A 15,222-nucleotide genomic window follows, 5' to 3' on the forward strand; every position below is an offset into this window, starting at 1 on the left:
ACAGATTATAATGTTTATGTTAAAAGAACTTACAATTTTTTTTTTCAAAAATCTTCAATTCTAGAAGCAAAGCAACAGATAATATATGTTATATTCCTGAACATGAAATATTAAGGTAATCAAACTGGATTTGTATAATATTATTTGAAAAAGGCCCTTAACATAAAGTCTGACTACCAAATGTCTATAATGTATTAAGAGTATTTTTTTTATTCTTAGTTTCCATAAGTTTAATCTACAATGTTTTTTTCATTTAATTTACTAATTTTCATGCAAAAATCTCATTCTAGGAAAATATATAAAAATATGATTGTGAGTTTTACCATATTAATATCAAGAAATTGATTATATTTAGCCTTATTTTAATTAAAATCAACACAAGGATGTATATTTAGAACAATAAAAGACATTTTGACATAATATAAAGTTATTTATATATAATTTATTATATAAATATATTTTATACCTAATTCCTACTTGTAGGATCATGTAATGATGAAAACATTAGGTACAAGTTAAATATGTAACTAGACCATTAAGTGTAGCTAGTAAAAACAAATATCTAGCACAAAAACTATTCATCATATATATCATATGGAAGACTTTATAAGTTTAACAGGTTTACTACGTTTCATTAGTGGATGTTGATATGCCAATTTTACTTTTAAAGATAAAGATTTGGAAGTAGATATTTATAATTGTAAATACAGTGAGTATATATTTTATAAAAATACATACAAAAGTGTCACATTAAATGGTCTATCAAGATTTACTACAAGTTTTTAAAATTTGTAATATGTTTGATTGATATTTCAAGCTTGACTTAACAAATTATGGACCACAAAACATTCTTATGGATATAAAACATTTCGTAGACAAGCTACAAGACATCTTAAAATAAAAAAAAATAACAAATTCACTCCTTAATTACGAATTCCTTAAGACTAGACCTATTAATAACAGATACATAGTGTAATATAAGCCCTATGCTGGAAGCAACTATAACAACATTATTATTATTATTTCAGTTTCTTATATTTACAGGATATTTTATTTAAAAAAAATAGGTACATGTTACTTATTAATTAAAGCGCATTATTTTGTTTTTACACTGTATCAAGTCTTCACCAAGTTTTAAAATTACACCTTAAATTATTTATCAATAAAAACAAAATTGCACATAAAATATACTAAGAAATATTTTGGCACGAATTAATTATCTGTGGCACTAAAAGTACGATCAGAATTCTTACACTCCATGTTTTCAATGCTTTTCTTTAAACTATCAATTTCATTATCACACAGTTTGTCAGAAGATACTGCACCTTCTTCATCTTCTGAAGACTCCCTGCCTGCAGGAGGCAAAGCTGCCACGGAGATAGTCTGTTCTCTGTATTCTAATCTTGTTGGATCTTTTTCATGAAGTTTGCGAGCTAAGCATTGTAGACTTGCTAATGAGCTAGCACAATCAGTTGTATCAATATCAGTCAAACTAAGTCCCGCACGCTCAATTTCCGTGAATGTTCCAAATGGTAATTTAAAAAGACACTCTAACCGCATAACATGCATTTTACTACGTAAATGTTTTGCTAAATGTCCATGTATTCTGAAAGCTATATTGCAATCTGAACAGCGGAATGGTCTTGGATTAAAAGATGTTGCTGCTCCAAAAGTAGATGTCATTGAAACTTTGTTATGATGTGAACCTGATCTTTCATGTTTCTGTAAGTGCCCTTTAGTACGAAAACTGACCGCACATACAACACATCGGAATGGTCTTTCCATGTAGTGTATATTTAGGTGTAGTTTCAGTTGCGAAGGCTTTGTAAAAGTCTTATTACAAAAGTCACAAACTCTACGACCGTCATCCATAAGCTTGCTGGGGGAAAAGGACATGGATGAATCAAACTCTTTATCTTTGTTAACTTTAAAGGATACTCCACCTATAACAATATTGGAAGTGACAGAATCTTCGCCAGTTTGTTTTATCATCTCTCCATCTATTGAAACCTCTTCTATTTTGGTTTTATCTTCAATATTTATTTTACTACTGTTACTATCATCACTCAGATTTTCATGTACACTTGATTCATCATGGCTTTTCATCAAGCTTATTCTAGCGTGTTTAATATATTCAGACACCACTTGTTTTGCATTTTCAGAGTTACTGGATATCCTATCTCGTTTAGGATCTCCAAGGCCATTACTAAGCAAATTAGAGTCTCTGTCCATAATCTCACCCTTTGACATATTATTTGCAATTTTATTTTGAATGTCATGAGAAGCAACATTCTTACTTATATCAGCCTTTATATCTGTGTCACTAAATGGGTGTTGACATTCTTTAGTGTCATTTATTTCATTAAACATTGATTTATCGATTTCATTTTTTCTTGTTTTACTCGAGTTACTGGCTAATTGGCTTTGTTTTATTTTTGAATCCAAAAGTGCTCGTTCTGTTAGGTACGTGTGTAGCATAGGCTCTCCATTTACCCACTGACTTTGATGCTGAGGTAATTTTGCAGTATTGGAAGCCAATGATGCTAATACACTTGATTCTCTAGCTGTTGGAATTTCCATCATGTTTGATGGTGTACTTGAATCTGTCTTGCTAAGATCAATTGGTTCATTATTATCATTTTCTAATCGTTCAACATTTGTGTTTTTAGTTTCTTGTATGGAGTCTGTGTGAAAATCAAGAACTGCATTATCAGACATAATTGGAGAGTATGGATAAGTGGATGGCCTCGCACTTGTGATTAGGCCAGGTGTTGTTGTCGTGGCAGCAATTCGATTACCTCCCAAAGACAATAAGCAATGTGCAGCTTCATGCTCTGGTAACCGAGATTTGTAGAACTCCGTATCTTTAAACAAAAAAATATACATTTCAAATTACGAATAAATAACATATCTCATGCGATTCTTGCACTACCCAGTATTCGGATAAATATGTAGTGTAGCACTTGCGGGGTTGGATTTAGAATTACGTCGCCCGCCACTTCTTAATAATTTGATGATACTTATTATGTAGGAGTGTGAATTCGGGCGACGGATTTCTGAACCTTTACCGATTTTTTAATTTATCTATTATTTCCTCATTTTTTTTATTTCAAAGTTATAGAATAATCAACATTGAAATTAACCTAATTTTGTATTGATAGATTTTAGGTAAAATCCCTATTAAATATAAAATTAATTATAAACGCATACCGCCATTCCGAATGTAGATTTTGTCAGAAATTAAATCCGTTACTTTGAAGTTTACGTGAATGTGCCTCTGCGTTTATTTTATTTCGATTTTTTGGAAACTTAGCTATATTTTACAATTGCGGTAATTGTTTTATAGCACTATTAATTAATATTTACTGCATGTTAACTGTTACATTGTTACTTATCTACATGTAAACTAGATCTCGGTTAAGTTAGGGTCCGCAATTAAGACAACATCGATTCAGTCAACCTCAACTGATATGTTACTAGACTGTTTTACCCCTAAGGTGTTATTTTAAAACCGTAGCTGCGGAGGAAGAGCAGCCCCCGTCCACTGTAACAACAGCTTCGGCTTTTTGGTCGCCTAAGGCGACCAGCCTTAGCTGCTACGGCTTGCATAATGCCTGTGCTTTAGTACGCAAGGGTGGAGAGGCTGCAATTCCCATAGCGCCGGAGCTCTTTGATAACGTTAGTAATGCAGTTTGCTAATTTGTAATCAATAATGTCACCATGCTTCAATTACACACAAATACACAGCCGCACCCTATACATATTCTCTCTGATATATTAATAGTCTATAAACCTGTGAGATGGCGTTTTGATTTAAAATTTATTTTATGTTGAATACGCTTTTTGGTTTTCTAAATAAATAAATGACAAATATTATTTACCACTTGACTCCGTTTCGCCTTCATTGCCGTCATCGCCTTCGGACTCAGACTCATCGTCTGTTTCTTCAGGACAAGGTTGCATTTCTATTCCTTCAGAGTCATTTCCTTCGTTAGGATTTATTCCCAATTCACAACATTTCTTGTAGTGAGCTTTACTCTTCATATGTTTGGTTAAATTTCCCTTTGTTTTGAAACTGTAATAAAAAAAATGAATTAATATATTCCAGTTCTTTAAATATATGGACATACATTTTATATGTATAAGATTTTTTTTAACTAACCTAAAAACACAATGTATACATGTATATGGTCGTACATCGGTATGAGTACGAATATGTTTTTTCAACATAGATGGCTTTTTACACCTAATCCCACATTCCAAACAAACATAGCGCCCTCTGCCTCGACCCCGAACATATGTATACTCTTCATTACTTTCAAATCCTCCAGCTAACTCTTTCTTATGTCCTATAGCACCATCTGCCATATTTGCTTTGTTATCTTCCTTCTTCATATCGATAGATGCCATGGTCTGTAAATAAATGAAATCTTAGATATTGTGACGTTCATTTTTTTTAAGTTACTTTGTTTGTTCTACTATTAGAACATTGGTAGCAATAACGACTGGGTTTTTGGATAAAATGAAATATGTTTATCATGGAATATAAGATACAGGTAACACTTATTCCACGTAATTAAATTTGAATCAGTAGACATCCCTACTCATCGCCAAAGAAGACACGAGGGTGTAGGCCGAGAGAAAAAGCCGGCGTAGAAAACTCTCGGTACTCTTTTAAAGTAGCAAATCATCAAACAACACTTATTTTAAAACAAATATCGTAAATTAATTAGAAATAGCCTGCCTAGCACTAGTCCCAGGCCCTTTTATCAACTAGATAATCGTTAACTTTATAATTAGCCTTTTTACACAGCTTATCTTTAATACATTTCTTAAATTTGATAAAAGAGCCTCTGGGATTTTATTAAAGAAAATTATCCCTTTGTGACCTGAAAGTACAGGTAGATAAAAAGATCGAGAATTTGGAATCTGATATGGATTGTAAGCTATCCAAGCAGGATAAACGTATTCTTGGATTAGAAAATGAAATCCAATGCTTGAAGACCTCTGGTGTTGTCACGACTGTAGCCCCACCAGGAAATGTGAAAGTGCCTCCCTTTGATGGTACATCGTCTTGGGGCGCGTACAAGCTGCAATTTGAGACTGTAGCACAGTCAAACGGGTGGACTGACGATCAAGCTGTTACCGCCCTTATTCTGGGACTGCGAGACGAAGCCCTCTCCATATTAGATACCAAGAAAGGTAAGGTGACGTTAAAGCAACTGCTAGATGCCCTGGAATCACGGTATGGAGACGCACATTTAGAGCACGTTTACAGGGCTCAATTGAAGGATAGAATACAGCAGACAAATGAAAGTTTGCAAAAATGGGGACTAGAAATAGAGAAGCTGGTAAGGAAGGCCTACGCATCCTCACCAGATGTTGCAGATAAGATGTTGGTTCAAGCTTTTGTCGACGGTATTCGAGACCGTGAAATTCGAATAGCTGTGAACCTTGGTCACCATAAAGAACTTAAGGATGCTCTAGCCCATGCGTTGGAGGTGGAGGTGATTCGGAAAGACCCTCAACCTTACCGCATTAGGACTATCAAGGAAAAAGCTAATGGTCAACGAGGGCCAACCTGTTATATCTGTGGGGAAGTAAGGCACATGAGGTTTTCGTGCCCTAAGAAAGACTTCCGAGGTGATGTGAAGGTTAGACGTGGGAATACCTTAGTTATCGAAGGAGAAGTCAATGGCACTAAGTGTGATCTGACACTTGATACCGGAGCTTCGCGAACAGTAATCAGATACCAACTTTTGAAGAGATTTTATAAAAGCCCTTCTAGAGGAATTGTACAGTTTGTGACGGCAACAGGTCAGCGCATAACCGACCGGGGAGAAGGTATCGCAACCTTCAAGATTGGTGGAAGTTTATACAGACACAAGGTTGTTCTTGCCGACATAGTAGATGATTGCATAATCGGATTAGACTTCATGAAGTATTATAAGTGTAAGATAGATCTGGAAAAAGGAATGTTCAAGTGTGGAGAACAGGAAGTTTGTTTTAAAGGCAACTCTTCAAAAAGTGGTTATGACGCCTGTAGAGTAATCAATGTGGACGGACAGGCTAGTAATCAACAAGAGTGGAACGCAGTTCGAACAGTTCTGGATAACTATAAGGAAGCCCTGTCAATACTTCTATCAAAGGCAGAGGGACAATTAAAGAAATTTTCTGACATATTATCTACTCATGAAAGAGAGCTAAGGAGTTCAGATGATGTTGCTCAAAGACCGTGCGATAAAGTTAACGAACAGGATGGAAGGGATAATGACCACGTGAGGATACTAAGAACAGATACCATAAGTCCAGATTGGTGTGGGAAATTAATTCAGGAAGAGCAACATCAAGATTCTGACATTAAACCAATTCTGGACTGGATGAAATCTTCAGCTGTCAAGCCGCAATGGAGTAAAGTTGCATCTACAAGTAACACTACTAAGAGTTACTGGGCTCAATGGGATAGTTTAGTTCTACATAATGGAGTGTTATGTCGCAAATTGAAAAATGCTCAAGGCGATCATTTGCAGTTTGTTGTGCCAAGATTCAAGGTTCGCGACATATTAGAAATGTGTCATATTAGACATATTAGAAATTAGAAGTAAAACGGACTCTTGTGAAGGTTAAAGAAATGTTTTATTGGATACACTATCGTGAAGATGTAGAAGACTGGGTCAAGAAATGTAGAACTTGTACAGCTGTTGAGAATCCGCAGACTCAATCTCGATGGGAAAAGATAATAGTCTCCTATAAAGGATGTAATGATGCTCGGGACGAGCATGTCTAAGGAGGGGGTAGTGTTACGAAGACGGGTCGACTGCAATGTTTCTACTAGTTAGAGAACTTTTCAGCAGGCTGTAATATGATTTCTGACCGCTTCAGGAGAGGGTTAATCACATATTAGAAAATTGTAATTTCCATAATGTTACCCTATTTTTCAGGAAGCTGAAACCTTTTTTCAGTCAGTTTCAGAAAATGTGTAGTCGATTGGTGCAGTTTTCAGGAGACCCGTTTTCAGGCGTTTTCAGGCCTAGGTATACCCCTTTGATGAAGGAATATTCTACACCGAACTTTCTAGGTGTGAGACAAGGACGAAATGATACGAGAGAGAAGATCAGAACTTTCTCGAAACTAGACTGAGCACTCTAGAACGCCGTACGACAAGGATGGAGCAACGTGCGAAAGAGACAAAGAGTGCGGACGTTCTAGAATTGTGCAATCGCTACTCAGTAGCAAGCCCGCCTAGAAAGTTCTCGAATATTGTTTAGAATTATTCCCATGGATATATAAGCGAGCCGAAACGCGACTAGTCGCCTTTAGTTTTGAATGCAATAACACGAGAAGAACATCGAAGCGATAAAGTGAATACAAGTGATAAAATACAGTGTGAAGAGTGCATAAGTGAAGTAATTAGTGACTGTGTTTTTGTGTTATTAGTGCGTCTCTGCAATTAATTTGTGCCCATAAATTCCTCATTGATTTTTCAAGAAATAAACCCTTGAAGAAATCTACGGCATTCTCTATCCGATCCCCTAGCTCGTAACAATATATTGCGAGGGAAAGGTAAGTATATTAATTTTCTTGAATTTATCTCTCAGAGATTCCCTACATTTTAAATTATAGACTGTACGACTAGCCCTCTTCTGCAGGATGAAAATAGTTTCGACATCAGCAGCATGACCCCAATATAATAAGCCATTAAGATGTGAAGGTAACTAAAATAAACAAGTCTAGCTGTATCGACATCAGTTAGTAAGCGAATTTATTTAACCGCGTACGCTGCAGGACTAAGTCTCTTCGCCAATCCGTTAACATGAGGGGACCACTGAAGTTATGAATCCACGGTGATTTCAAGAAATACAGTCGTATCATCCAGATTCAATTCCTCAACATTTATAATTCTAGTATCCAGAGAAAAATGCAGGGAGCATTTTTTGCACAAAATTTTATGCATTAAGTAGAAGTTTATTCATACTAAACCAATGGATATAAAACCGCGTAATGATGCGGATGTAAGTTTCTAAAGAAAGCGCCATTTGGCTTAAAGAGCATAACACTGATAATTTGGATTGTAAAACCGTCCTTTCCGTAAGCCAAAAAGTCCATTTACCCAATGACAATCAAACGCCCTGTTTATATTGTTGCCAAAACAACCAATGACATTTCCATACTCACCACTCAGATTTTGACAATTGACTTTATACATATGGTACATTATGCATACCTGTTTGTCTTTAAAAATTTTATTCCACTGTGATGAATGAGTCAATATCAGATCCTGTTTAATCACAGCGACGGTTACGGTTTGCGGTCGATGGCGTGAGTCATACAAAGACATAGCAGACGACGCTGACAATCCCAACGGGTCCGCTGTCAGCTCTGATAATAACTGTAAACAAATAAGCAAAACTGTAAATACATTGCACTTTAATGTGCTATTACATATGAGCAATAATAAGTACCTGCCAATTACTGTACATAGAAAGAAAATGTTGGTTCGGGACGTATGTTGGTTGCGGCCTATTAATAGTACAGTAAAAAACTTTAGCCGAACATTTAAGTCCTAGGTATGTGTAGGCATTTCCGTTTAAATATAACTGGCCATATGCCTTAGCGGGCCGTGGTGTTTCTGGTGATACTAATGGCATTGTATTTGCATTTGGAGTTATGCCATGGTGCCTTTTAGGTGTAAACGTGCCTGGTTTTAAGGGCAAGGAACATGGTCTTAAAAACTTAGGTTTTCTGTCTTCAGATACTGATGTAACACCTAGGTTTTTCTGAAAATAAGATTTTTCGGATCTGTCGTTATGAGTAGTCTGCAACGAATCTTGAGCATTTGCAGTTTTTTGTACTTCCGAAGAAGTTTGAATTTGATTATTATATATTTCTGCTTTTGTTATAAAATTTTCAAAATTAAAAGATTTAATTTCACTTTCTGCTTCTTTTATGTTATTTTTGTTTAAATTAATAACTTCTTTGTTTCTGTATTTGGTTCCTGGGTAATTGCTATTCTCTTTAGAAATTATCGTTTTGCTTAAAACTTCCGCGTTCCGTTTTAGATGATTTTCTTGCTTACATAGTGCTGTTCGGTAGCTAGGTGTATACTTCTTAGATAACAAATTAGGGTCGTCAACATTTTTTACAGTTATCAAAGGAACATTATTTTTTTGGATTTCTTTAACACGCTCGTACATCCCCATATCTGTCATCGGTAAACATTTACTATTTCTTGGATACTCTTTATCCAAGGATAGACTTAGTGTTTTACCTGCTGTTCGATGTACATCTGTCCCTTCGCTTATTTTTACACATTTATATATATCTACTGATTTGAGACTGCCACTAGTATTTCCAACATATATACCTGTAGTATTTGGTCCAGGTATTCCTGGGACATGGGGAATTATCTTTCCTCCGTGTAATATCGAGGTCGCACCACTTGGCGATGATGTAGGGCTTAAAGGGGGTAATGTAAGTGGGTTATAGGCAGTAATAGCACTTAGTGGGGGAAATTGGAAGTGTGTTATGTCGTGGATATTTACCATCCCGGCATTTTGGATATTTGACGTAGCAACAGAGATCCTCGGTGTTTGGGGTGTATTAATATTCTCTTTTGGAGTTGGTGGATTATGTACAATAGTACCACCTGAATGGAGACCTGATCTTACAACAACACTACTGGCTTCAGAGTCAGACAAAAACTTTGAAGGTGATAGATTTTGTTGAATCATAATTGGAGATAATTGGTTTTTACTGGGTTCAATCCGTAAAGTCGTTGTACTACCGGAGTGATCAACAATCTTTACCTCTCCCCCAAACATTTGCAAGGAAGTTGAGTTATGCCTCATTTCGTCCATAGACCGTAATATTGTTGAATTGTTATCAATGCATCTTATCTTGGTTTGTGAGTATAAATCAACGGAACGTGGAGAAACATTATCCATTAACCGAGGACTGTAAGAATCAGATCTACTATCCAGTCTTCTTCTTGGGCTATGTTCATTACCTTTTATTCTAATATGGTCTTTATTTCTATTTAATTCAACAGGTAGACGAGTATCAACTAGTCGAGTATTCCCCAAAAGTGGTCCTGGAGATGGCAATGGTGCAATCACATCATGTTCCGGTTTGAGTATAATTAGATTATCTGGTTTATTTTTAAAAGATGGCGAATTGCTGGTACGGTTGTCTTCACATGACTGGTTTTGGCTTTCGGTTAATCGAACATTAATAGAGTTACTTCTCAAATAAACAGTTTCAGACCGCACAGATTTTGTTCCCCTATTTATGATAGAATTGCCTGAAGTATTATTTGACGAATTTCCTTTACAATAATATAATCGATGTATCTCTAAATTATCGGCACTGCGATACATTATTTGACATAATGGACAAATAAATAACGGTCCAACTCCATCTTCCAATTGACTTAGTAAGGAATGAATGCCATTTGCCTTTGTTTTTAACAATAGATCTTTTATTATAGAACCCTCAGGATTTAAAGGGTGCTTTATGTCTTCTCCTGCAAAGCTTTCTGAATGTGACCGTTTTCTAGATAGGTTTTCAGACTCGTATGTGTTTTTAGTTAGATTTAAAGGTGTTACCTCTTGCTTAATATCTCTTTCATTAAAAAATTGTTTACTTTCTGCTATTTGCTTAATTTTGTTATATTTTTTTTGTAAAGGTGTTTCTATAACATCAACAATAGCCTCGTTATCTGATATTATCTTTGAGATATGTTCAGTTAGAAAATCGGCATTCGTCGTAATATTTTTCTTTATCTTATCTTTTTCTTCGTTTCCTTGATAAAAAGCAGCTCTAAACTTAGGCTTATAGATTGTCTTAGATTTATTATCGTTATTAAAATAATGATTTGCAGTAATGTCATTTATTAATTCGGGAGAGGAGAATTCATTCGGCCTTGAATGTTCCACCCGAAGAAGTGAAGCATCAGATCCTGTATCAGAAATCGAAGCAGGAGTAACGGATGTATCACTTTCAGAACCACCAGACATATCTTCATCATTAATTGAAGCATTGATATCTGCTCCTTGTGAACGCAATGCGTGAGTTCTTGATCTTCTATGTTTATATAAATTGGATTTTGTCTTAAAAGCGAAACCGCATGGAACACAAGGATAAGGTCTTTCATTTGTATGAGCTCTGATATGTTTTTGCAAAACAGAAGGTTTGGCACAGGGAAGTTTACAATATGGACATATATATCGCCCCACCCCTCCACTATACCCATCTCTGTTTGAATCATTTTCATAGTTCTCAGTCTTTTTTAAAAATTCATCAGAAAAACTGGTTTTACCAGTAAAAATTCTATTATTTACATCATTTAACCTACTGTTTTCATCGTTATAATTAATTTGTACATAGTTTTCGACTTTTGCGTTTTTGCTGTCGTAGTTTTCCTTTATTTTCTCAATTTCTGGATGAGCAGCTGCGATACTTCCATTAGTTATTGATGTATTACTAACAGATTGCACAGAGCTAGTGTCCCTTTTGACGATTTCGTCACATTTTTGTGAGTTGGCTGGAAGCACTGAAATGGTCGATGCCATTTTTTTGAACTTCTTGTGAAGATAGCTGTGATCATTGTTGTTAGAAAAATTATCCAGACGTTTTTCTTGTGTCAACGGCATTGTTACCGCGACTTGAAAACCTGAAATAGAGGAAATAGCAAGGTTTATTCGTTATATTATTTAAATCAACTAATAACTACGGAGCTACTGATGACCAGAAAACAAATTATAGAATCTTGTCAAAAATGGCTCCTTAAATCTACATTAAAAAATAAAACAAAACTATATAGTACTCTCTCGATATAACATTATTATTTTCAAAACTATCAAAGTGTTCTGAGAAAGAGAAGTCACATTGCGCATGTGCGGTGCTGTTGAGTCTATTAATGTACCAAGTGACATCATCATGACGTAGGTAGGTACGAACGCGCTAGCGGACGAGGATATCCCCAGTCTCTACAATACGCATTACGCAAGTCCGCTTATTGTATGTCGCTTTCACGGACTAATAGCTATCTATAAATTCCATAAGATTAAAAGGCACTAATAAAACAATTAAAATGAAATCGGAAATATTTTAAACATCTTTTCGAATATTTTAGCATCTATTTCTAAAGTTTAACGTGCAACTGCAAATTGTCTTTGAATTTATACTTATTATTTTGTTTTACAAATCTCTTTAATCTAGTTCAATACAAGTATCCAAGTGTAATAAGAATGAGTGAGATGAGAATGTTAAAATACTCTTTCAATGTGTGTGTGTATCTAGACGTAATAACGATACATGTTGTTGTGCGAATGGCGACCTCGCTTCGCTCACTCGAGGCATTTGTGGACGGCTGCGTTTACTGCGTTCTAAGAAGGCGTTACAATTTCTGAGAACCGGAGACAAGCAAGCCGCTCCACTAGTATAAACGAGCGAGCAAATAAGCGTAATACGCACACTATTGTAAATGCCCGTTCCTTCATGTACATCAACTATACGTATACTTAGTTAGAATTCAATTATATTACACCAATATTTACACTTGGCCGATTAAGTAACCGCATGAAGAATAATTAATTTTATATCATTTTAAAGTTAGTACCTAATTTTATTCAGGCTTATTATTACGAATTAATCTGTTATCAATCTCGTGTTTTTAATGTGGTTCACTTAAGTGATCTTAGATATGGATTTAATAGACAAAGGAATCCCAGCGAGCAACAGCTTCCCGCCTGCCTGGCGCCAGGCCAGCCGACCCTGGTGACGCCCGTGCTCCCTGATTGCCGCCAGCACGCCGCCACAATACCTACCTATACCTTATTATACACTATATAATATATTCTTTGACAAGCAACACTAAACACTCGTATAAGGCATTATGTAAATGTTTGTTATCATCTGATAACATTTGGCAATGAAGTGCTTTATCACATACTGGATACTGGACTGTACTGAACCTTTATTAAATTGGCAACTAATACTTTTTTTTCGCCAATCCATTCATGACTAGGTAAGAATATTATTTTTATCTAGATACGCCGTCATATGTATCTTATCGTACAGAATGATTCTACTATAAAATGAGATTCTCGAACTATCGCAATTCTATATCACTTATATTAAGTAGGAATATCTAATTTTGGCAAAATTTAATGTAGATGTTTAATAAAATTCATGTGCTCGTAATATTCGATTCGAACCTTGGAACCATCGATCGAACATCTATCGTAAGCAATATTATCGCGACAACCATAAACTCTTTGGGAAGCAGATTATACGATTTCACATTACCAATACATTAAGTTAGAAATACTAAAAATCTCACCTGCCGCGGAGTAATGAATCAGTCCACCATTATATTATTATATTGAATTTGATATCATTTGTTTACGCCTCCTAAACATATGTCAACAAGTCCGATAGGCTGCATTTCACCCGCGCACAAGTGAATCATCGTTAATAATTGCGCGATCCACGCCACCACACACTTATGCACACCTTTACGTTGTCACACGCGTTATACTAGCACTATGATCGGCGAACCTCTCTCTTTTTCGTTAACTAAGGTTACTCTGCTTTACCAAATAATATTAATTGTGATTGGGTCGGATGAAAGCACATTCCAGAAACGAGCGACACAAGTTACCGCGCCGCGGTTGACTGTTCAACTGTTTTAAGTTGTACATTGTCGTTAGTTCGTTTCGTTCCGTTCGACAGTACAAGCCGTTCCCCTCGACGCCCGCACGCCTCCACCTCTACGGCTGCGAGTTGCGCCCGTTGTGACTTGTGAGAAGTGATTCATGGCGCGTTGTATCTATCTCATTCCTTCACAACAACCGGATCGGTCGCTCTTTGTAAATTATTTAGGTACACGTAATATTATGATATAGGTGAATATGCGCGGACTTTACACTGTGCGGTTGTACATTTAATTTTATCAATCATCAAGGATTATCAATAAAAATCTCAAATTCTAGGAAGCGTAATTAAAGGAACCGTTTCGTTATAGCTAAGATGAATTCTAGCAGTAAGTGTAAGAGTTTATATTACTTTACATTAGTCATGTTATAACCAACTTTAAAAAGAGGTTTATAGATCGTCGTGTAATTATTTTCGTATTTTATATTTCTTTTCTTTCTTACTAGGTACCAAAACTACCGTACACCCATAACGATACCTAAATCATTTTATTATAACTTTACGATATTTAATTGGTACTTTCCTATATTTAACTTATCGTTTGAACTCTAATATCTCTGCAGACCTCTTTATCAAATTCATTTATGGACATACCTACAATCCATTCGTTGAAAGACAAATAAGTTCGCGTCATTCCGTTTCATAAACTATTAATTTAGTGAATAACATGTTCATACAGTGGAGAAACTCCTCGTTTCGCATATAAGATAATATGAATGTTTGAACATTATTATTTGCAATGATAATTATACGCGCTTATCAGTCGTGCGGTGGCTATGACGCACGCTCTTCGCTGATAACACGCAGTCGCTTGATTTTTGCTCATAAAATGTGTGATATTATAATTAAATTATGTATTATATATAAAAGTATATAGTAATAGTATTTTCATGTGTCACTTTCTGCAGATTACGACACATTCATTTCGAAATACTATGCATTCTTAACAAATATAATTCGAAATTTCGACTCGGTCGACAATTTATTTTTTGTTTATATTACAATAGATATTTTACTTATTTTGGTTTGGGAGCTGAAAAGCGTTTTGGGGTCAAATTTCACATTGTGCATATGACGGTGTTCACTTGTCGTGCAGTATCGCAATCTGAAAGTATTACCTATAGCTATCACGCAGCTGTAGATTGCGAAGGTATGTTGAGCGGGGGCGCTCTCTGTGAGGCACTTGTTGCGCTGTTTCGTTGGCGTTCTCGCTTGTTGCCGCTGGTGACGTCACAACACGGCCTTGAGCCACGCGCCATTGGGAACGTTTGCGATTTTTTTGGTAATGCTTTATTTTGTACTTTTAATGTCCTCGATTACTTTTCCACCAACACCTTAACCTGGCGATTCCTGTATAATTCGAAATAAATACCTTTATGAACGAATTTAACTGAAGATTATTCGATAATAGAATTAGCAATGTACCATTTGAAACAGCTATTGAGTAAATGTGTTGGTCCGGTCGGCGCCATGAAGTCGCGTGGGCGGGAAACCCGTCTTGGCGGC

General features: G+C 35.8%; 1 protein-coding gene across 1 annotated transcript; it reads right to left on the minus strand.

Annotated features, from left to right (window-relative positions):
- Positions 1 to 451: 451 nt before the first annotated feature.
- Positions 452 to 13,751, minus strand: LOC123716068. Its single transcript, XM_045671589.1, has 6 exons — positions 13,343 to 13,751; positions 8,463 to 11,671; positions 8,225 to 8,389; positions 4,163 to 4,413; positions 3,882 to 4,075; positions 452 to 2,864 (listed from the first exon to the last, which is right to left on the minus strand). The coding sequence occupies exons 2-6, from the start codon at positions 11,649 to 11,651 to the stop codon at positions 1,213 to 1,215; spliced, it is 5,451 nt and encodes a 1,816-aa protein (XP_045527545.1). The 5' UTR covers positions 11,652 to 11,671; positions 13,343 to 13,751; the 3' UTR covers positions 452 to 1,212.
- Positions 13,752 to 15,222: the final 1,471 nt, after the last annotated feature.

The sequence above is a fragment of the Pieris brassicae genome, chromosome 11 (assembly GCF_905147105.1).
Source record: "Pieris brassicae chromosome 11, ilPieBrab1.1, whole genome shotgun sequence".
Taxonomy (NCBI): Eukaryota; Metazoa; Arthropoda; class Insecta; order Lepidoptera; family Pieridae; genus Pieris; species Pieris brassicae.

Coding starts and splice junctions, on each gene's coding strand:
- LOC123716068 (XM_045671589.1), bottom strand. CDS start 11,651: ATGCCGTTGACACAAGAAAAACGTCTGGATAATTTTTCTAACAACAAT. Junction 8,390..8,462: donor CTATGTACAGTAATTGGCAG/GTACTTATTATT, acceptor ATTTGTTTACAG/TTATTATCAGAGCTGACAGC. Junction 2,865..3,881: donor AGGCGAAACGGAGTCAAGTG/GTAAATAATATT, acceptor TTTTGTTTAAAG/ATACGGAGTTCTACAAATCT.